At 34.4% G+C, this 24,224-nt stretch overlaps 1 protein-coding gene across 6 annotated transcripts in view; it reads left to right on the forward strand.

The window, feature by feature from the left end:
• STXBP5L (syntaxin binding protein 5L) overlaps positions 1 to 24,224 on the forward strand; it is a 382,439-nt gene that overhangs the window by 202,155 nt on the left and 156,060 nt on the right. For all 6 annotated transcript variants that reach the window (XM_042955305.1, XM_042955304.1, XM_042955306.1 and 3 more), the window contains exons 10-12: positions 3,677 to 3,755; positions 10,644 to 10,798; positions 15,964 to 16,036. In XM_042955305.1, coding sequence (XP_042811239.1) covers positions 3,677 to 3,755; positions 10,644 to 10,798; positions 15,964 to 16,036 — 307 coding nt within the window. The remainder of the gene's footprint in view (positions 1 to 3,676; positions 3,756 to 10,643; positions 10,799 to 15,963; positions 16,037 to 24,224) is intronic.

Here is a 24,224-nt window from a genome sequence, read left to right on the forward strand (position 1 = left end):
GGGAGGGATGGTGGTCCTAGGGTGCTCCATGCAGGAGGTGCCTGGTGAATTGTCTGGAGTCAACATTGCCTGGCCCTGGAGTGTTCTCGAGTGCTTTGCCCATGTATCACTCTGGCAAAAGGGCTGTAACTGTAGTGAACACTGATAAGGAGTATTCCAGTGTGCACCACAGTGGTGCTGTCTTGGTGGAACAGCTAGAGCTAGTGTGAGCTAGGGGCCCAGAGTCATTGAGGTAGTAGGCTAGCTAGGGTGCCTGGATTCTGCTCTTGTGCAAGCTTTCAAGATGGAGAGGGGAATGTAAACCATGGTGCTTGTCTGTCTGGAGAGTTTCAATAGCTTCCATGACATTTGGTGGAGTCTTTTATATGCTAGTTGCTTTTTAAAAAAAAAAAATTTAATGTTTATTTTTGAGAGAGAGAGAGAGAGAGAGAGAGAGAATGGGGGAAGGGCAGAGAGAGAGGAAGACACAGAATCTGAAGCAAGCTCCAGGCTCCAAGCTGTCAGCACAGAGCCCGATGCAGGGCTCGAACCCATGAATCATGAGATCATGACCTAAGCTGGAGTCAGACGCTTAACCAGCTGAGCCACCCAGGTACCCTATATGATAGTTGCTTTTTTAAATTGTGGCTTTTATCTTTGTCCCAGGTCATCAAGGGCTGGCATGTGCTAGGGGCCCAGGTTTTGCTGAGGCGGCAGACCAGCTATGGCACCTGGACCCTGCCCCCATCTTTTTTTTTTTTTTAATTATTTTTTTTTTTTTTTTTTTTTTTTTTTTTTAGCATTTATTTTTGAGACAGAGAGAGACAGAGCACGAACGGGGGAGGGTCAGAGAGAGGGAGACACAGAATCTGAAACAGGCTCCAGGCTCTGAGCTGTCAGCACAGAGCCCGACGCGGGGCTCGAACTCGCAGACCGCGAAATCATGACCCGAGCCGAAGTCAGCCACTCAACCGACTAAGCCACCCAGGTGCCCCCTTGCCCCCATCTTTACTATCAAAGTGGAGGGCTATCATAGACAGTGGAGCTTGCCAGTCCCTCTAGCCCTAAGAGAGTTTCAGTCCCCCTCCCATTTGGCAGTGCTCTAGGGCTGGTTCCATTATATTCTAGTTGCCCTTTTAAACCATAACTTTTTTTCTATGCCCCAGGACAGATGAGTCTGCTTCCTGTCCCTTAGTCCTACCCCTCCCCACTGTAGTTCACAGCTTTGGGGGTGAAGGTTCCCTTTGTTTGTGTTTCCCTCTCTTGTGCTGTTCTCTTTGTGGTCTATTTTTTGTTGTACATAAGCTGTTCAATCGGCCCTCAGTTCTTCAGGAAGAATTGCTTTATAAGTAGGTGTAGATTTGGTATGTCTGTGGAGGGGTGTGTTCAGGGTCTTCCTATGTCACCATCTTGGACTGGGACTCCCAAGTTCTATTTATAATGCTTAATCTAGCTTCTAGAAAGTCATCTGGAAATTCTCTGTCATAAAGTGAAGCCATAATATTCTTAACTACTGCTTCATGTACTCCTACTATTCTCAACACTTCATGTCTATTACTCATTTATTTATGGTACCTCATATTGTCAGTTTTATATTTGTTTTGCTTAAGCTAGTAAATTTTAAGCATCTTGATGGTTATTCCTTTTTATCCTGCCATTTAGTATAGTACTTTGAACATAAAGAGTAGCAATAAATGTAATTTTTTATGACAATTTTTTACATGACATATAAGCATATTTCAATTACTGACAGGCAATGAATATAATCAAAGTTGAAAACCTTCAGCCAAAAATTAATTCTTGGAGTTGGAAATTGAAGTAAATAATTAAGATACTGTTCTTTTTACTGAAATCTGTGCATGATACTGATGTATATTGATTGAAAAACAGTAATTGTTTCCATTATGTATATGTGTGTGTGTGTGTGTATACATACACACACACATATACACATACATACCTATATACGTGTATATATAAACAACTGCAAATATACGGTTTTGATTTAATTAATGGATTGGCAATTATTAGACAAACAATGGAGGAAAAAGATATCAACTGAGGAGAATGGGTCTCTTTCCTTATAGTGTTATTTCTTTCAGTTTTCTCTATTACCACGTTACCCAAACCAGTAATCACCAACCACCTGTTCCTCCCCGCTAAGACTACTGTTCAGAGTGAGTCCCTGAGCCAAAGTTCTCTCTTTTTAAGGCATCATGACCTACATATCATGTCAGCAATTCTTTTTTATATATAATACAGATACTTTAAAATCTTTTTTTTTTAACGTTTATTTATTTTGAGACAGAGAGAGACAGAGCATGAACGGGGGAGGGGCAGAGAGAGAGGGAGACACAGAATTGGAAACAGGCTCCAGGCTCTGAGCCATCAGCCCAGAGCCTGACACGGGGCTCGAACTCATGGACCGCGAGATCGTGACCTGAGCCAAAGTTGGACGCTTAACCGATCTTTTTTTTATAATGTGAATGATTATGACCAATATTTAAAAAAAATTAATGTTTATTTATTTTGGGGGAGAGAGAGAGAGAGACAGAGCACAACAGGGGAGGGGCAGAGAGAGAGGGAGATGCAGAATTTGAAGCAGGTCCAGGCTCTGAACCATCAGCACAGAGCCTGACATGGGGCTCAAACTCATGAGCTGTGAGATCATGACCTGAGGTGAAGTTGATGCTTAACCAACTGAGCCACCCAAATGCCCCATGACCAATATTTTATTATTGGTTGCTTCTTTAGTTGACATAGGGTAAAAGAAAGAGAAGGCAAATTTAGAAAGCATGCCATGGAGCAGATAAGGTATGTTGTATGCTGATACCCTGCCCTTTAAACAAATTAAATAAAACTATGTTGACATCCTATTTAGATTATGACTGTGTCATTCTGAAGCTGTCCTGAAAATTTAAACTTAAATGCACATAAACATCTCTCTACATAATAGGTATCTGTGTCTATAAACAGTTGTAGCAATACAAGAATAAATAAGAGTACTTATTAAAATAAAAAAGAAACATACTTCAAAATCATCAATTTTATCAAAATGAGACATAGAATTATAAGCAAAAGCATAACTAGAAAAATGCTATATGTAGAAGTAGCTTTACGTCCATTTCCTACTCTTTTTTATCATTTTGCAAAATCCATGGAGTCTAAACAACATAAACCTTTCCCTACAAGACACTATTTTTATGCAAATATAGTATATCATTGAAATGTGCCATCTGTGTTCTTTGTGTATTGGACTTTCCCTTACATGAATTTTGACAAAAATACAATTATTTTGATAGTCTATCATAAGTTTTAAATGGCAAATCTTTCTGCATGTGAAAGTATGGATTTTCATAATAATACATTTCATTATGCAGAAGAGTATGTATGTGTATATGTCTTCAATTTTAAAGTTGTTTATTTTAAAAGTTAATTAAAATAACTATACGAGACGAGATTTATACATGGAGAATACAAAACAATACAGAGACAAATTTACAAATAACTTTATTAGGATTCAACAAATTGTATACAAATTCAACACATATGTTTGGATGCATAGAACTGTGTTTATCCTACTATGCAAAACACAAAATTATCCCTTTTGTTTATATTCTTTTAGTCAAACTTTTGAAATTATCATGGATGAGTAGAATTTAAATATGATTTAACAAAATCCTTTTTCTTTCTTTAGGAAAAAGTCAAAGAGAAGGAAGAAAATCTGAGTCTTGTAAGCCAATTCTTAAAGTAGAATACAAGACCTGTAGAAACAGGTATGCATTTTTTACTTTGGGGAATATAGGAGATTATATAAAAACAGAGACAGGAAAGGCAAATAACATTTAATGTTTATGTATTATTTAAAGTTTTACATAATTATGTAAGTATATTAATGGGCTATATCCTCTTCATTGATGATAATGATTCTTATTGTTTAATAGGAATATCTATGATGTTATTATGAATATTACAAATAGCAACTGCCAATTATTTTAACCTTCGATGAATATTCAGATGAATATTATGCAAATTAATTTTAACAAAGTAGGACCTTTGGGCCATACACATTACAAGTAGCAACCATTCAATTTTATTCAGCAGAAACGAAACATACCTCTTAGCATTTTACATGATAGAATTAAATACATAACCAAGTCTCTGTACTTTAGGATTTTACATGCTGAAATTAGAAAGATTATAGTTAGATGGAAAGACAATCACTGATGTATATTAGATATTAACATATTAAAATAGTACTCAATTTTAAGACAAAAAATTGAATAATAGTATATAATAAAGTTTTATCATGTGTGCATAGCAGTCTTATCCTATAAATCAACAGTGTTCTTTTTACTTCCAGTAATTATTAGTGGTAATATTCTCATTCAGAATTATTATAATTACAACTCTTGCCTAAACCTTAATTTTATTTTAACTCTGAGTTGGACAATACTACTTTATATTACTTATATGCTCACACTGGAATGTATTCTCAGTATTATAGATACATTTATTTTTTTATTTTTATTATTTATTTTTTAATGTTTATTTTTATTTATTTTTAATTAAAAAATTTTTTTTTAATGTTTTTATTTATTTTTGAGACAGAGAGAGAGCATTAGCAGGGGAGGGGCAGAAAGACAGGGAGACACAGAATCCGAAGCAGGCTCCACGCTCTGAACTGTCAGGACAGAGCCCAACGCGGAGCTCCAACTCACTGACCGGGAGATCATGACCTGAGCTGAAGTCAGACAACCAACCAACCGACTGAGCCATCCAGGCACCCCTTAAAATTTTTTTAAATGTTTATTTATTTTTGAGAGACAGAGAGAGACAGAGTGTAAGCGGGGCAGGGGGAGAGAGAGAGAGAGAGAGAGACAGAGACAGAGACAGAGACAGAGACAGACAGACAGAAAAACACAGAATCTGAAGAGGCTCCAGGCTCTGAGTTCTCAGCACAGAGCTGGATGCAGGGCTCGAACTCACAAGCCATGAGATCATGACCTGAGCCGAAGTCGGATGCTTAACGGATTGAGCCACCCAGGCGCCCCTTCTTTTTTTTTTTTTTTTTAATATGAAATTTATTGTCAAATTGGTTTCCATACAACACCCAGTGCTCATCCCAACAGGTGCCCTCCTCAATTTCATCACATTTAATGTTTGCTTATACCTGCTCTTTGAAAGAATTAATAGTATAAAATTATGGCTATTTTTAATTAGTGAGTTTATATATATAAACATATATGGCGTATATGTTTATATAGATAGATATGTTTTTAATGAGTATATTTTTATGACAGTTTATGTACCTCCCCACACATAAGATAGATTAATACTTCTTTAGTCCAGCCAAATGTTACTATGCTTAAGTAGTAAAAATGACCACAGTTTTGTACTCTTATAATTAAAGTCTTAAAACATTTTAAATTTAATTATTAGGGATGGAAACATTTTACATAGGTATTATGTGTATGGAAACATATGTACATGTTATATATGGAAACATGTATATACTATATATTGATATATATTGATATATATGCATATATTATTATTAAATATATATTATTTATTAGTTATTACTACATACTACACACTGTGCAACTTGTTTAGTGTACTAAAATGAAAGAGAATACTGCCTGCTTTTGAATCTATTATGGTCTAGTAGAGGAAGTAAGGCCATAAACTAGTGGTTTACATGTAACATGCGAGGTACATTTATGACAGCACAACAAAAGGACATCTAACCCAGCCTAGAGAGGGGAAGAGCACAGTGAAGAGACATCAGTAAAATTCTTCTTGGGAAAAGAAATACCTGAGATGGGGCTTAAGTGATGATAGGATGGTGGCACACAAAGAGAGGAAAGGGTGAACATGAAGAGAAGATACTTTAGGAATGAGGATTTCAAGACAAATGTAAGATACTTATTAAGATCCTTGCCATATACTCTCTCTCTCTCTCTCAAAAAAAGAAAGAAAGAAATAAAGAGAAGTAAACCTAAAAACTAAAAAAAAAAGGGGGGGCACCTGGGTGGCTTAGTCGGTTAAGCATCTGACTCTTGATCTCATGGTTTGTGAGTTTGAGCCCTGCATCGAGCTCTGTGCTGACAGCGCAAAGCCTGCTTGGGATTCTGTTTCTCCCTCTCTTTTCCTCTTCTCCACTTGCACTCTGTCTCTCAAAAAAGAAAAAAAAAACCCAAAAAGCAAAAAAGAAGTAAAAAAAAAAAAAAAGATCCTTGCCAAATGGAGTAAGACAGCTATGTGGTCTTGAAATTTAACTCTTTTAAACTTTAATTGCCTCATCAATTATACCTATCTCATTGTGATGTTTGTGAGGAATAAATGAAATTATGCATAAAGTTTGTACTGTCATAAGTTTGATGACTGGCACATAATGGATTTCCTGATAGAAAGAAGTTATCATGATTCTCATCATCAAAGCCATGATATTTCACATTGTTAAAATTATTCCACTGATCCTAATGATATATTCTAGTAATTGGTAATCCAACTTTGTGTAGAAATAATTCAGATTCTAATGTGAAATAATTCTATATTGTAGATAATAATTACTGCCATCCCACTTACTGTGTACTTTACTCAGTACATTGTGTGTTGTGATTATTACAATATTAAAAAGTAGTATTTTTAATATCTAAATTAAATCTAAAATCAGTGGTTCCACTGTTCAGAACACAAGAAGACTAAAAAGCAGAGGAGCACTTAAGTTAAGAATGCTTAAAGGTATTATGGCAAAATGGGCCACAGTCTGGAAATGAAAATACATAGCTATATTTCTGCTCCACCCAGTATGCAGTAAAAACTGTGAAGTCAAAAATTGGGATGGCTGTGGCAGGAGCAGGAACGTTAAGAAGACTCTATCAAATATGTTGCAGCAATAGGGCCTCTTAAAGGATTGCATAGGTAGCAGATGCAAGGGGTTTGTTTTCTGCTTAATTTATCTTAGATCAGCCATTCACATACTGGCTTTATTTACATTTCTAGGATGAACAACCATTGTGCTTAGGAATCACTGGTCCCAGTCAATAATTTGCTTACTGGTACCCCAACCCTGATGGTCTCTAGGCTTACTAAATGGATCCTCTTCTAAAAAAGGAATAATGATCTTTCTACCTGCTACCACTAGCATTATCAAATTCTCTGCAGTTAATAAAAATTACTTTCTGCTAGTCTTTTGATCCCTTTTTATCATGGCCACCTACTGATGGACTTCATGTGTAAAGTTCTCTAAACCTCAGTATATCCATCTGTTAAATGAGAATAATAGTTTTTTCATTGGGGTATCATAAAGATTTAATACAATACAGCAAGTAAAGTTCTTCATACAACACCTGGAACATTATACATATTCAACAAATGTTATTTTAATATGTGTTATGTTGCACAAGTTATTGTTTATCTTCATTGAGACAAAATTTTAATGCTTTTTTATATTATATTTATTTTACAAATTGTGCAGTAAAATAGACTTTTTTCTTTTGGAATCAGTACTATGGATTTTAACACATGTATAGATGCCTGAAAATCACCATCATGATAAGAATACAGAACATTTCCATACCCCTAAAATTCTCTCATGCTATTCCTAATAGCCACATTTTTCTTTCCTCCTAACCCATAACAACCAGTAATCTGTTCTCCATGACTATAGTTTTGTCTTTTTGAGATGTCATATAAATGTATTTATGTATTACATAACCTTTTAATCCTAGTTTCTTTCACTCAACATAATGCCTTTGGAATTTATCCAAGTTGTCAAAAATTTTAATTTGTATTAATGTTGTCTTTATGTATAAAGACACTGTTAATTATATAGCTGTTTATTTTGTAATAATCCATCTGGTCAGTATACCAAGAAACACTTGTATTAAGTAATAAAGGAGGAAGTTTACTGTGATATAGCATTTACCAAATTGTGTCCCTTTGATCACTAACTATATTCATGAAAAAATAGGAATCTGTAATCAAATTCATTTGAGAGATCTGATAAATGCTGCATTATATAGAAGTAAATTGAATTCTTTACTACACAGTTTCTTAGAATCTTTACTATATGGCCTGAATTATAAAATTTCAAAAGGGAGATGTGGTTTGCAAGTGTTTGTCAAATTATTAAATGAAAAACTTTTTCCAGAACATTTATGAAGTTATGTCCACAGTTTTAGAAACATTAGAAGTGAAAAACATGGACTTTGGAGTCTGAATTTAAATCCTTATCCTGCCTCTTCATAGCTGCTTGACTCTGAACAAGTTTACCTGCATTAATCCCAGACTCCTTATCAGCTATAGACAGTATAGATCATTGTTTAGGAGAATAGGTTTTGAAATCTTACAGATCTCCATTTTCTTTTGGGTTTTTTCTTGCTTAGTTGCTTAGTATTAACCTCATTAATGAAATGAGGATTATACTTATGAGAATTTAATGTGATAATAAAGTATCTAGTGCAATTATTTATGAGTGGTTTCCTGAGCATTGTCCTGAGGAAATAACTTTTTATAGAGAAGTGCATGTATATCAGCAATTAACTTTAGACTCAATGTTTTCTTTTTTTTTTTTTAATTTTTTTTTTAACGTGTTATTTATTTTTGAGACAGAGAGAGACAGAGCATGAACAGGGGAGGGGCAGAGAGAGAGGGAGACACAGAATCTGAAACAGGCTCCAGGCTCCGAGCTGTCAGCACAGAGCCCGACGCGGGGCTCGAACTCACGGACCGCGAGATCGTGACCTGAGCTGAAGTCAGCCACTTAACAGACTGAGCCACCCAGGTGCCCCTAGACCCAATGTTTTCTGATGCAGAGTCATAATAAGAGCAGAAAAGGTTTTGCTTTCTTCCAATATTAGAAAGGACATATTTTCCAATGTGCTTACCAAAAAAGGGAGAGTAAATTGCTTCTTAACCTTTATTTGGATTAGTACTAGGAGATGAGAGTTTATACTTTTATATGGAAAAAATCGATGTTTATGGCGTTATTAATATTTGGAGCAGTTAAGCTCGATACATATGAAAAGGTAATATGTTCTCCAAGTCATGATATTTGTTATACAACAAAGCAACACAAAAAGGTGCAAAAACACATACTCATTTCATTAGAAGTGATTTTTTAAATCTGGAGAGAAATCTTAATAATTAAGCATTTATTTTATAGGAAAAAACTTGCTGCTTAATACTGCCATTGCTAGGTTGGTAATTTAATATGCCAGATTACTGAGGTAAGACTAACTCACATCAACTGATATAAGACTCAAGAAGAATAAATTAGAGGGGTGCCTGGATGGCTCAGTCATTTAAGTGTCCGACTATGGCTCAGGTCATGATCTTGCTGTTCCGGAGTTCAAGTCCCGCATAGGGCTCTGTGCTAACAGCTTGGAGCCTGGAGCATGTTTCAGATTCTGTGTTTTCCTTTCTCTCTCTGTCCCTCCTTCACTCGTATTCTGTTTCTCTCTCTCAAAAATAAGTAAACATTGAAAAAATTTAAATAAAAAATAAGTTAGAGCACTGTTTCTTGTTTAGCTTACAACTTAAATATTTATGTTAAAACATCAAGACAGAATTATAAATAAAAATTAGTATAAACATTTTATATGTAAGTATTAATGGAAACCTTTTTAAAAGCTCTTTTTGTTGTTGTTATAGAGCCAGCATAAGATTAGCAAATGTTCCATTGGTAATGTTTGATACTATGTATACAGTACAAAATGAAAGAGAAAGGGAAATTTATGGAGTGATTTCTAGAAACTAGTTGATACTTTGGTGAATAAATGGAAGTGAATTATTTAGAGAAGCATATGTTCTCAAAGAATTTGGTAAAATTTGTGTCTAGTTCTTTTTAAAAATTGTTTTGGAGAAGAATATTTTCTATTAGTATTTACTTATTGAAAATACTTCATTAACATATTTTATTTTTATATATAAACTAGAAACATAGATATTACTTTGAGAAAAGTGAAAAATTATGACTCTATTTCATAACTTTCTGAAACCTGTAATATTTTATAGTCATCTCAGCCATGCCCTAAAATTTTGATGTTAGTTTCACTAGCTAAATAGAACTGGCTGACCCAAGGTAAAATTGAGAACACATTTTTTTGTTTTGTTTTTTCCATCTTTTTATCATAACTCTTTTCCCACAGAGAATCCATTACATAGAATTTTTGTACCTTCTACCACTGTGGGATTGCTACTTTTGCATTTCATTTTATATTGAAATTTGCCTCTCTTGTCCCTTAGGAATTTTGGACCCCACATGCCAACTGTTTAATATGATAAACTAACATACATTAATATTCTAATGGTAGTGATACAGAATTTTGGGAATCAACTAATACATGTGAAGATGTCCTTTTCAGTCAATGAGCACTTCTACCTCCCTTCAACCATCCTGTCTTTTCCCCAGCCCACCTCACCACCTTTAGACTGATTCATTAGTAATTTTAATGGTAAGAATTCACCTCCAGAAAAAGGGATATGGTAGAATAGTAAGTCAGTTAGCTGAGGTATTTTGGGCCAGGAAAGGTGTTTTCTCCCTGTCAAATTACATCATGTATAATCCCCACCAAACTTGTTCATTAGCTCAGCCTGTGATAATCGTATCACTTTAAAGGACTTCTCAATCTCATTAACTTTTTTTTTCTATGTAGTGAACCATTCATAATATTTTCTGGTGGATTGTCCTATGACAAAGCTTGCAGAAGACCAAGTTTAACCATCATGCATGGAAAAGCAATTACAGTGCTTGAAATGGATCATCCTATTGTTGAATTCCTTACTTTATGTGAAACGCCCTATCCAAATGGTAAGTAACAAAAATGAAACTATTAATGTTGAAAATCATTTTTGAAATAAGGTCCTAATAAAATTAAGCTTAAATATTTTTAGTTTCGGCAGCTGACATCTACTGTGGTACAACACTGAGCTACAGGTGCTGGAGCAGGTTCTGCAACTGTACCTACTTGACAAACTGGAAGTAAGACAGATGTAGTACAGCAGTGCTGGAGTTTCAGGTTCTTATATCAGGTAAGTGCTTTACACTTTGATAAGGATGGTGGAAGCTGAGCTGGGAGGGTCCGATAGGGGTCCAGGGTGAAATCACTTGGGGAAACTGAGGTCTCCTAATAGCCTCTCCTAGACCAGCTCCACCCATCCATTCCAGTGCTAATCAAAGTTAAAGCACTTACCTGATATCAGTGATCTGTAACTCTGGTGGTACTGCATCTGTTTCACATCTGGCTTTGCTTCAGATGCAACTGCAGCACCTCTGATTACTCTAGGATTGCTGATGTGTGGTTAGTGATTTATTTCAATTTTGAGAATAATTAGAAGGGCCTTTGAGAGAAGAGATGCATCCTGAATATAAAGACTTTTTTTAGACATAAAAACAACTTATGTGCGAACTGTATAATTAAATCTAATAATGAAATATTTTAATAATAAAATCTAAAAATTGAGGATGAAACATAAAAAGTAAAACATGAATTTATGATTAAAACAACACAGTACATATGCATATGCATATATATAACTACAATTTTTTAAGAGGGAACATGCAAAAGAAGGAACTCTAGACTTGGAGACACAGTATTTGGCTTTATGATTTAGCCCTGTCAGTCACTAGCTAGGTGAACTTGGGTAAGTCATTTTAATTTTATGAGTTAGGCTTATCATTTTTAGAAAGAGAATAATAATATTGACTCCACATGATTATTGGAAGGCCAAAATGAGCATACTTTGTAACTATGAATATCTATAAATTGTTTTATTATAACTGTTGATTTGCTTAAAATTTTTAGTTTCATATTTAAAGATGGGATAGATTGATATGAGATATCAGTGTGGCATTTTATTTCCAGGGTTTCTGGGACAAACAAGTTACTTGTGTTAATTAATCAACAAATATTTATTGGATGCTTCTGTGGCCTCAGTACTGTCAGGACTTATTGAGAATATAGATGAAGTATGAAACTGATCTCTGATGTCAAATCACATAAAATCTGGTTGGATGAGGGAGATAATTGTGACTTAAGTAAAAATGTAACACTTAAGTGCTGAATTATATGGGTTTTAGTAATGTACTAATTTATAGGCTAGTCAGAATCAATGACAAATTTTCATGCAAAGCTGCATGGAAAAAGGATTTAGATAGGCTTTGAAGAAGGACCTGGCACTTGAAGAGGATAATGAGTAAAGGTTTTAGAACTTGTAAGGTTTGCGAGGGTGACATCAACTTAAGAGAAAAAATTGAAAGCCTTTTAGAGGTATTTGGAGATAGCAACAGAGGGATTTTGAGAAAATATTAACATGAAAGAAAGCAATGTTTTTAGTAAAATTTGCCAGGAAAGAGTGTGTGGGTCTGAAGAAAAACTGAAATCTTAAATTCCAGATTACAGCTGGGTGGCATTTGTCCAAATGTTCATTAAAATGATCAAGACCTAATACACTGCTACCTATAAGAATGGAAACAGGAAACTTACTGAATTTGGGCACCAATTAGTTAGAGAATGACATGATAGAGGAGTCAAAGATAACATATTTTAAGAATAATGGTTTCATATGCAATAACTGTTTTTGGAAAGAGAAATTGCTTAGAGAGCAGAAAAAGAGAGGCAAAAGGTCTTTAATATTTATTTATGAATTATCAGAATATAGATGTTCTTTGGAGTTCTGAGAATGAAAGATAAAGGAACAAAGGAACAAAGGGAGAAAGAACAAATAGAAGACCAAAAGCTGAATTTAGGAAAATGCGTCCTGTTAAAGAGCTTAGAGAAAAATGTATGCCAGTAATAGAGACTGATAGTGTTTGATCTATGCAAACCACACATTTTACTTGTGTGTTTGTACAAATTTATGCACATTAGTAGAGATGTTAGGATAATCTATAATGATGTTAAGTAAGTTATAAATATATTGTAACTATGTATTATCACTTCCAAGCCACATATATGTGTTTGTTTTTCAGAGTAGTGATAATGAGGATGGAATTTTTGTCAGGGGCTAAGAGAATAACTATTTCTGGTTAAAACAATAGTACATGAAAATGACAGAAAAGACCCTACAGTACACATTAGTATATAATAAAAATTTTACTCATTGCCCTTCAAGAGGCGACTATTTCCACGTTTCTTATGTATTCTCCCAAAAAGTTTATGCATATGCGTATGTATACTTATCTATGTCTACATTATCTCTTTTTTGTACAAATGACAACATACTTTATGTACTATTCTGTATCATACTTTTTTTTCACTTAACAGTGTATTTTGATTATTAACTCCATATGAGCAAATATGGAACTTCAATCTTCTTTACAGCCATAATGATAAATCTTATGCATTTGTTAAAATAAATTTATTAACAGTTTTTAATGTTGATAAATCATTTTGACATTTGTCAATTCAACTTATTTTTCAAAGAACACAAATGCCTCTTATCTCAGGGGGTATTGCCCAGAGTAACTAACCAACTACACTTGGAATTCGTCAGTTTCACATTTACATTTAACTGTATCTGGTCCTCTATAAGTGTCATAAATAATGCATTTCTCTTCGGAGAAGTAGTAATTATGATAGAGCCTTTCACCTTGTTGGGGACTAGGGTTAAAAGACTGCTCAAAAATAAACCAATCTAATGGAGAAAATGATATGATCGGCATCTATTGAGCACATACTATGTGCCAGGCTTTGCATCTTCATATACACCTAATCTCCGTAACAGTCTAAGGAAGTTATTATTTTGCCATATCAATGGGTAAAGAAATTGAATTAATTTAATTGAGCTAATAAGTTAATGAATTTGCCTAAGATCAAACTGTTGAAAAATAATAGACACATAATTGAACCTAAACTGACTCCTAAGGAAATCTTTTTATTCAGCGGTTACCACAGTTCACCAAGTACTTCTACAAAGGTGAAACTTTTGCTACCAGTTTTTATTATTTTAAAAGAAACAATAATAATCTGAAACATACCTATCTCAAATGATAAAGCAGATATAACCACTGAAAAAAATTTATGAATTTTGCTCATTCATGCCAGTGTCTCAGCTATTTTATTTTTGTAGCAATTGCTTCCCAACCAATGGTTGTCCTAAAGAGAAGACAAAGAAGAAAGTAGTAGTATAGAACTCCAGTGTTCCTTCAACTGAAAAACAAAAACAAACAAAAAACCATAAAAACCCTAGGTTCAGAAGAATTAAAATAATGTTGAAAATTTAAAACATCTCTAAGAGATAAGGGAGAAGCAGAGGAAGCCTCAGTTTGAGAACAGTTTGAATAGCAAACAGTATGAAGACTGCATCCACCCAAACTCCTCGGTTTTGGGGGTTTTGTTTCTAGTTTTTCTTTCATAGCATGTGACTTATAAATAGGTTCTATAGCTTCTCAAGACTGTGAAGGCCATCTCTTCTGGTTTTCCAACTAAGACTTGAATTCTCTGAATAAAATTCTTGCCAAGTGATTGTTGAGTTTAGGATTAAATACTTGTTAAAGTAGCTAGTAGAAACTGCTGGTATAATGAAAACTTAGAATCAGAATTTAAAATTAGAATTTAGAATCAGAAGACTTGGGTTAAAGTTTCAGCTTTTTCAATTAACTAGCTTTGTAAATTTGCGCCAATCTCATAACCTCTTTAGACTTTAATTTTGTTGATGAAATGAAAAATAGTAATATAACACCTGTTCTAGCTACTGAGAATCAAATATGTATGGAAGATGTTTTTGTAAATTTTTACTTCTTAAATTGAGAACACTTTAATTGTACCTTTCCTTTATTAGTCCGTATTATAAATGGAAAACAATGCCTTTCCTTACCACAGTAACTAAATTAGTGCTCTCCCACCAACCATAAATCATTTCTTTTTTTGTCTTTTTCAAATTTTTACTTAAATTCCTGTTAGTCAACATACAGTGTAATATTGGTTTCAGGTGTAGAATTTAGTGATTCATCACTTATATATAATACTCAGGGCTCATCATAACAAGTGCCCTTCTTAATACCCATCACTCAGTTAGCCCATCCCCCACTCACCTTCCTCAATCAACCCTCAGTTTGTTCTCTGTCATAATGAGTCTCTTATGGTTTGTTTCTTTCTCTCCCTCATTTTGTTTTTTTTCCCCCTTCCCATATGTTCATCTGTTTTTTTTCTTAATTCCACATATAAGTGAAATCATATGGTATTTGTGTTTCTCTCCCTGACCTAAAAGTCATTTCTTATGCCATAAGCCTTGATTTTTTTTAATGGCTCACATTACTTTCTGAATCTATTCATTTACTTCTTCATTGTTTGTATACATCCCTAGAATGTAAACTCCATGAGAATAAGGACCTTGTCAATTTTATTCTCCATATATCCTTTGTTCTGAGAATAGTTGCTGGAACATATTGAAAGGAGGGAGGGGTTAAAGTTTAGGAACTTAAAATCACAGATTATCCTCAGACTCTCTGCCTTTTTGAGGTATATACTCTTAGGCACATAGTAGGCAATCTTTAAGTGCCTGTTAAAGCATATTGAATAGAAATTAAATTTTTTAGTATAAGGAATGTTGCTTTCACAGGGAGGTGAAATATGTCATAGCCCAGGAGGGCAGAACTGTTTTCTTACAACGTCTCCTTGTATGCATGAAATCAGATATAAGATGGAAAGATATGGAAGAATAAGATAAATGTTTGTGAGACAGAGATGACAGACTCTTTTCCAATAATCTATCACCACCTCATGATTATTGAGAAATATTTAACTCTATGCAACTTCTCACTTTCACATTTCCTGCAATGATCTTAAACATTAAGTCTGAGAAAAACAACAATATTTTTTAATTAAAAGTGTTTTGTTACTTTTTACTGTGGCTCATATTTTGGTCTTCTGAAATCATTTAAATAACATTTGTAAGGAGACAAAGGAAATGAAAGTTTGATGATTTTATAATATATGAAACATGAAAGCTTCCACTTTTTATTTTTACTTGTAGAATTTCAAGAACCTTATGCTGTTGTAGTACTTCTGGAGAAAGATCTCATTGTAGTTGATCTGTCACAAAGCAAGTAAGTTATTCCTTTACAGATTAACACTATTTTTATACTCTATTCATTACAATGAAAATACAGAAAGTTATCATAGATAATTGACATTAGTGTATGTTAGATGGTAAATATTCTTTATGTGGAATATTGTTATGCTAGAATTATAGAAATGTAATTAGTTCAATAATGAAAACGAAACCAGGAGACTTTAGGAGACGTAGAAAATTGTAACACATTTTTAAGGCAACACCTGATGTTTGGAAAGATGCATTTGGAGACTCAGGACACATAAAATGGATCACATTTTTTCTGTTAACCTAAGCAAAAACAATTGTTATGAAAATTTGTACAATGTACCATATGGCCATCTGCTAGCTATGGACTAATGGAAAATGGCACATGATTAAAGTGTTATTGGACTACTGCAACAACAATACAGGAGAGCAGGATCTCAAAAGCAGAGGAAATGGAGGCCTTCTTTTACTTTCTTTTCTTTCTCATGTTGTAGGCAATGGAAACAAATATTAAACATTGCTCTTGGAGTTGCTTTCGACTCCTTTACATAGTAAAAGTAGATGCAATTGATGAATACTGTCTTCTTGTTACACATTTTCATTCTAAATGATGATAGACATGAAACTGATTTTCCCTATCTTTTTTCCTTTTTAATTGAATTATATTTAACAGACAATGTTATATTAGTTTTAGGGGTATGAGATATTGATTCAACAATTCTATACATTATTCAGTGCTCACAAGAAATGTAATCACCATCTGTTGCATTACAACATTATTACAGTATTACTATGTTCCCTATATTGTACTTTTAATCTTGTGACTTATTTATTTTATAACTGGAAATTTATAGCTTTTAATCCCCTTTATTCCATCCCCCAGCCACTGTTGCCCCTCTGGCAACCACCAGATTGTTCTCTGTATTTATGAATCTAGAATTTTTTCTTTCTTTGTTCACTTATTTTGTTTGTTAGATCCCACATATAAGTGAAATCATATGGTATTTGTCTGTCTGAATTATTTCACTCAGCATCATACCCTCCAGTCCCATCTACGTTGCCACAAGTGGCGATATCTCATTAGTTTTTATGGCTAAGTAATATTTCAGCGTGTGTGTGTGTGTGTGTGTGTGTGTGTGTGTGTGTGTGTGGCACGTCTTCTTTATCCATCTATCAATGGTCATTTAAGTTACTTCTGTATTTTGGTTATTGTAAATAATGCTGTTATAGGGGGTGCATATGTCTTTTAAAATTTGTGTTTTTGTTTTCTTTGGGTAAAAACCCAGTAGTGGGACTACTAGATCACATGGTATTTCTATTTTTAATTTTTTGAGAAACCTCCACACTGTTTTCATGGTGGCTGCACCAATTTATATCCTTACCAACAGTGCACTGGGGTCTCTTTTCCACCACATTCTTGCCAATACTTGTATTTCTTGTCTTTTTTGATTCTAGCCATTCTGACAGGTGTAAGGTGACCTCTCATTGTGGTTTTGATTTGCATTTCCCTGATGATTTGTGATGTTGGGCATCTTATTCTGTGTCTATTGGCCATCTGTATGTCTTCTTTGGAAAAAGGTCTGTTGAAGTCCTCTGTCCATTTTTTAATCAGATTATTTGGTTTTATGGGGTTAACTTGTGTAAGTTATTTAAATATTTTGCATATTAACCTTTTATCAGATATATCATTTGCAAATATCTTCTCCCATTAAGTTGCCTTTTTCACTTTGTTGATGATTTACATTACTATGCAAAAGCTTTTCATTTGGGTATACTCCCAATGGTTGATTTTTGTTTTTATTTCCCTTGCTAGAGGAGATACATATAGAAAAATGTTTCTATAGCAGATGTCTATCTATCCTTGATGTCTATCTTTTCTTCTAGGAGTTTTAAGATTCCAGATTTCACATTTGGGTTTTTAACCTGAGTTTATTTCTGTGTATGGTGTAAGAAAGTGGTCCAATTTTACTCTTTTACATGTAGCTGTCCCATTTTCATAACACCACTTTTGAAAAGACTGTCTTTTCCCCATTGTATATTTTTGCCTCCTTTGTTGTAGGCTAATTGACCATATAAAGATGGGTTTATTTCTGGGCGTTCTATTCTGTTCCACTGGACTATGTGTCTGTTGTTGTTTTGCTTGTTTGTTTTTGCCAGTACCATTCTACTTTGATTATTACAGCTTTGTCATATATCTTGTAATCTGGAATTGAGATAATTCCAGATTTGTTCTTTCTCAAGATTGCTTTGGTTATTTGGGGTCTTTTGTGGTTCCATACAGCTTTTAGGATTGTTCTACTTTTGTGAAAAATGCTGTTAGTACGTTGATAGTGATTGCATTAAATATGTAGGTTGCTTTGGGTTGTATGGACATTTTAGTGATATTCTTTCAATCCATGAGCATGGACTATCTTTTCATAGTTTGTGTTATCTTTAATTTCCTTCATCACATTTTATAGTTTTCAGAGTACAAGTCTTTCATCACCTTGGTTCAGGTTATTGCGAGGTATTTTATTCTTTTTTGGTGTAATTGTAAGATTGTCTTAAAATTTTTCTTTCTGCTACTTCATTATTATAGAAATGCAACAGATTTTTGTATATTAGTTTTGTATCCTTCAACTTTATTGAATTGATTTATCCATTCTGGTAGGTTTTTGGTGAAGTCTTTAGGGTTTTCTGTATATAGTCTCAAGGCATCTGCAAATAGTGACAGCTTTACTTCTCCCTTACCAATTTGGATGCCTTTTATTTCTTTTTGTTGTCTGAATGCTGGAGCTAGGATTTCTAGTACTATGTTGAATAAAAGTGGCAAGAGTGGACATCCTTGTCTTGTTCCTGATCTTTGAGGAAAAGCTCTCAGATTTTCACCACTGAGTATGATGTTATCTGTGGGTTTTTAATATACAAACTTTATTATATTGAGGTATGTTTCCTCTAAATTCACTTTATTGAGAGTTTTTATCAGGAACAGATGTTATATTTTATCAAATTCATGTATTAAGATGATATATGGTTTTTATCCTTTTTCTTGTTAATGTGATGTATCTCATTGATGTATTTGCGAATATTGATCTATCCTTGCCGCCGAGAATAAATTTGGGGTGGTGGATGATCATGGTGAATGATCCTTTAGTGTGTTGCTTAATGCAGTTTGTTAATATTTTGTTGAGGATTTTTGCATCTGTGTTGTTCATCAAAGATATTTGCCCATACATTTTTTTTTTTGTAATGTCTTTGCCTACTTTTGGTATCAGAGTAATGCTTGCCTTGTAGAATGAATTTGGAATTTTCATTCCTCTTCTGTTTTTTAGAATCATTTAAAAAAAGGTTTAACTCTTCTTCAAATGTTTGGTAGAATTTGCTTGTGAAGCCATTTGGTCTTGGACTTTTGTGTGTTGGAAGTTTTTGCTTACTACTTCAATTCTTTTACTAATAACAATTCTGTTCAAATTTTCTATCTTCCTAAATCAACTTTGGTGGAATATGTTTCTAGGAATTTAGCCATTTTTTTCTAGGTTGTCCAATTTGTTGGCATATTTTTCATAATCTCTTATAGTTCTTGTATTTCTGTGGTGTTGGTTGTTATTTTTCCTTCATCTCTGCTTTTGTTTGAGTCTTCCTTCTTTACTCCTTGATGCATCTGGCTAAAGGTTTATCAGTTTTGTTTATCCTTTTATTTTTTAATGTGTATTTTTGAGAGAGAGAGAGACAGACAGACAATGCGAGTGGGGGAGGGGCAGAGAGAGGTATACACAGAATCTGTAGCAGACTCCAGGCTCTGAGTTGTCAGCACAAAGCCTGATGCAGGGCTCTAACTCACAAACAGTGAGATCATGATCTGAGCCAAAGTCAGATGCTTAATTGACTGAGCCACCCAGGTGCCCCAGTTTTGTTTATTCTTTTAAAGAAAGGATAAACCAGCTCTTGGTTTCAATCTTTCTATTGTGTGTGGATTTTTTTATCTCTATGTTGCTCTAATTTTTATCATTTCCTAGGTTGTTTGAGGTTTCTCTTATTTCTTGAGGCTTATATTGAGGCATGTATTGCTACACACTTCTCTCTTAGAACTGTTAGAACTGTTTTTGCTGTGTCTCAAAGATTTTGGACTATTGTGTGTATGTGTGTGTGTGTTTTTCATTTGTTTCCATATATTTTTTTATTTCCTCTTTGATTTCTTGGTTGACTCATTGGTTGGTTAGTAGCGTGTTGTTTAGACTTAATGTATTTGTGTTCTTTCCAGATTTTCTTGTAATTGATTTTAATTTTCATAACACTGTGGTCAGAAAAAATGGTTGATATGATTTTAATCTTTTTAAATTTATTGAAATTTGTTTTGTGGCCTAACATGTGATCTATCTTGGAGAATATTCCATGTACAGTTAAAAAGAACATGTATTCTGCTGTTTGGGATGGAATAATATGTATATATCTGTTAGGTCCATCCAATCTATTGTGTCATTCAAAGTCATTATTTCCTTTAGATTTCCTTTCTGTGATACAATTGATATAAATGGGATGTTCAAGTCCTCTACTATTATTTGATTATCAATTTTTCCCTTTATGTTTGTTAATATGTGCTTTATGTATTTGGGTCCTCCAATTTGGGTACATAGATATTTAAAATTGTTAAATCATCTTCTTGGATGTTCCCTTTATCATTATGTAGTGCCTTTCTTTGCCTCTCATTGCAGTCTTTGTTTTAAATTAAAGTCTTTTTATCTAAATATTGCTGCCTCCATTTTTTGTTGTTGTTGTTGGTTTTGGAGTGGTTTTTTGCTTCCATTTGCATGGTATATGTTTTTCCAGTCCTTCACTCTCAGTCTGTATGTGTCTTTAGCTCGGAAGTGAGTTTCTTATAAGCAGCTTATAGAAGGGCCTTGTTTTTTTAATCCATATAGTCATCCTGTGTCTTTTTATTGGAGCATTTAGACCATTTAAAGTAATTATTGGCAGGGTGACTGGGTGGCTCAGTTGCTTAAATGTCTGACTTGATTTTGGCTCAGGTCATGATCTCACAGTTCATGGGATAGAGGCCTGCATTGGGCTCTGTGCTGACAGTGTGGAGCCTGCTTGGGGTTCTCTCTCTCCCTCTCTTTCAGTCCTTTCCCCTCTCTCTTTCTCTCAAAATAAATAAATAAACATTAAAATAAATAATTATTGGTAGGTGTGTACTATTGCCATTCCATTAATGGTTTTCTAGTTGTTTTTGTAGTTCTTCTCTGTCCCTTTCTTCTCTTGCTGTCTTGTTTGATGGCTTTTTTTACTGTTATGCTTGGTTTACTTTCTATTTATTTTTTTGCATATCTAATATAGGTTTTTGATTTGTGGTTACCATGAGGTTCATATGTAACATTTTATGGGTATAGCAGTCTATATTAACTTGATAGTCACTTAAGTTCAAACACATTCTAAAAGCATTACATTTTTACTATCTCCATGTCTTATGTATATGATGTCCTATTTTATATATTTCGTATATATATTGAATGGTTTTGTAGATATAATTTTCTGTTTTTATGTTTTAAAGCTCCATACTGGCTTTATAAGTGATTAATCCACCACCTTCATTATGTGTTTCTTTTACCTGTGAACTTTTTTTCTTTCATAATTTTCTTCTAGTTATGGCCTTTTCTTTCCACTCAAAGAATTCCCTTTAACATTTCTTATAAGGCTGGTTTAGAGGTGATGACCTCCTTTAACTTTTGTTTGGGAAAATTTTTATCTCTCCTTCTATCCTGAATGGTAATCTATTCTATTCTTTGCTGGACAGAGTATTCTTGGTTGTAGGTTTTTTCCTTTCAGCACTTTGAATATACATGCCACCCCCCTCCTGGCCTACAATGTTTCTGCTGAAAAATCAGCTGATAGCCTTGTGGGATTTCTCTTTATGTAACTTTCTCTTGCTGCTTTTAAAATTCTATCATTGCTTTTTGCCGTTTTAATTATTGTATGCCTTGGTATGGACCTCCTTGGGTTAATCTCGTTAGGGGCTCTCTAAGATTCCTATATCTGTATGTCTGTTTCCTTCCCTAGATTAGGGAAGTTTTCAGCTATTATTTCTTCAGATAAGTTTTTTCTTTAATATGAAATTTATTGTCAAATTGGTTTCCATACAACACCCAGTGCTCATCCCAATAGGTGCCCTCCTCAATACCCATCACCCACCCTCCCTGCCCTCCCACCTCCATCAACCCTCAGATTGTTGTCAGTTTTTAAGAGTCTCTTATGCTTTGGCTCCCTCCCTCTCTAACTTTTTTTTCCCTTCCCCTCCCCCATGGTCTTCTGTTAAATTTCTTAGGATCCACATATGAGTGAAAACATATGGTATCTGTCTTTCTCTGTATGACTTATTTCACTTAGCATAACACTCTCCAGTTCCATCTACTTTTCTACAAAAGACCATATTTCATTCTTTCTCATTGCCACGTAGTACTCCATTGTGTATATAAACCACAATTTCTTTATCCATTCATCAGTTGATGGACATTTAGGCTCTTTCCATAATTTGGTATTGTTGAAAGTGCTGCTATAAACATTGGGGTACAAGTGCCTTTATGCATCAGCACTCCTTTATCCCTTGGGTAAATTCCTAGCAGTCCTAATCCTACGTCATAGAGGAGATCTATTTTTAATTTTTTGAGGAACCTCCACACTGTTTTCCAGAGCGGCTGCACCAGTTTGCATTCCCACCAACAGTACAAGAGGGTTCCCATTTCTCCACATACTCTCCAGCATTTAGTCTCCTGATTTGTACATTTTAGCCACTCTGACTGGCGTGAGGTGGTATCTGAGTGTGGTTTTGATTTGTGTTTCCCTGATGAGCGACATTGAACATCTTTTCATGTGCCTGTTGGCCATCTGGATGTCTTCTTTAGAGAAGTGTCTCTTCATGTTTTCTGCCCATTTCTTCACCAGATTATTTGTTTTTTGGGTGTGGAGTTTGGTGAGCTCTTTATAGATTTTGGATACTAGCCCTTTGTCTGATACGTCATTTTCAAATATCTTTTCCCATTCCGTTGGTTGACTTTTAGTTTTGCTGATTGTTTCCTTTGCAGTGCAGAAGCTTTTTATCTTCACGAGGTCCCAATATTTCATTTTTGCTTTTAATTACCTTGCCTTTGGGGATGTATCAAGTAAGAAATTGCTGCGGCCGAGGAAAGAGAGGTTTTTTCCTGCTTTCTCCTCTAGTGTTTTGATGGTTTCCTGTCTCACATTCAGGTCCTTTATCCATTTTGAGTTTGTTTTTGTGAATGGTATAAGAAAGTGGTCTAGTTTCATTCTTCTGCATGTTGCTGTCCAGTTCTCTCAGCACCATTTGTTAAAGAGACCGTCTTTTTTCCATTGGATATTCTTTCCTGCTTTGTCAAAGATTAGTTGGCCATACTTTTGTAGGTCCGATTCTGGAGTCTCTATTCTATTTCATTGGACTATGTGTCTGTTTTTGTGCCAATACCATGCTGTCTTGATGATTACAGCTTTGTAGTAGAGGCTAAAGTCTGGGATTGTGATGCCTCCCCCTTTGGTCTTCTTCTTCCATATTACTTCCGCTATTCGGAGTCTTTTGTGGTTCCATACAAATCTTAGGATTGCTTGTTCTAGCCTTGAGAAGAATGCTGGTGCAATTTTTATAGGGATTGCATTGAATGTGTAGATAGCTTTGGTTAGTATTGACATTTTAGCAATATTTATTCTTCCAATCCATGAGCATGGAATGTTTTCCATTTCTTTATATCTTCAATTTCCTTCATAAGGTTTCTATAGTTTTCAGCATACAGATCTTTTACATCTTTGGTTAGGTTTATTCCTAGGTATTTTATGCTTCTTGGTGCAATTGTGAATAGGATCAGTTTCTTTAGTTGTCTTTCTGTTGTGTCATTGTTAGTGTATAAGGATGCAACTGATTTCTGTACATTGATTTTGTATCCTGCAACTTTGCTGAATTCATGTATCGGTTCTAGTAGACTTTTGGTGGAGTCTTTCGGGTTTTCCATGTATAGTATCATGTCATCTGCAAAAAGTGAAAGCTTGACTTCATCTTTGCCAAATTTTGATGCCTTCGATTTCCTTTTGTTGTCTGATTGCTGATACTAGAACTTCCAACACTATGTTAAACAACAGTGGTGAGACTGGACACCCATTTCGTGTTCCTGATCTCAGGGGGAAAGCTTTCAGTTTTTCCCCATTAAGGATGATAT

Source organism: Panthera leo, chromosome C2 (genome assembly GCF_018350215.1).
Source record: "Panthera leo isolate Ple1 chromosome C2, P.leo_Ple1_pat1.1, whole genome shotgun sequence".
Classification (NCBI taxonomy): Eukaryota; Metazoa; Chordata; class Mammalia; order Carnivora; family Felidae; genus Panthera; species Panthera leo.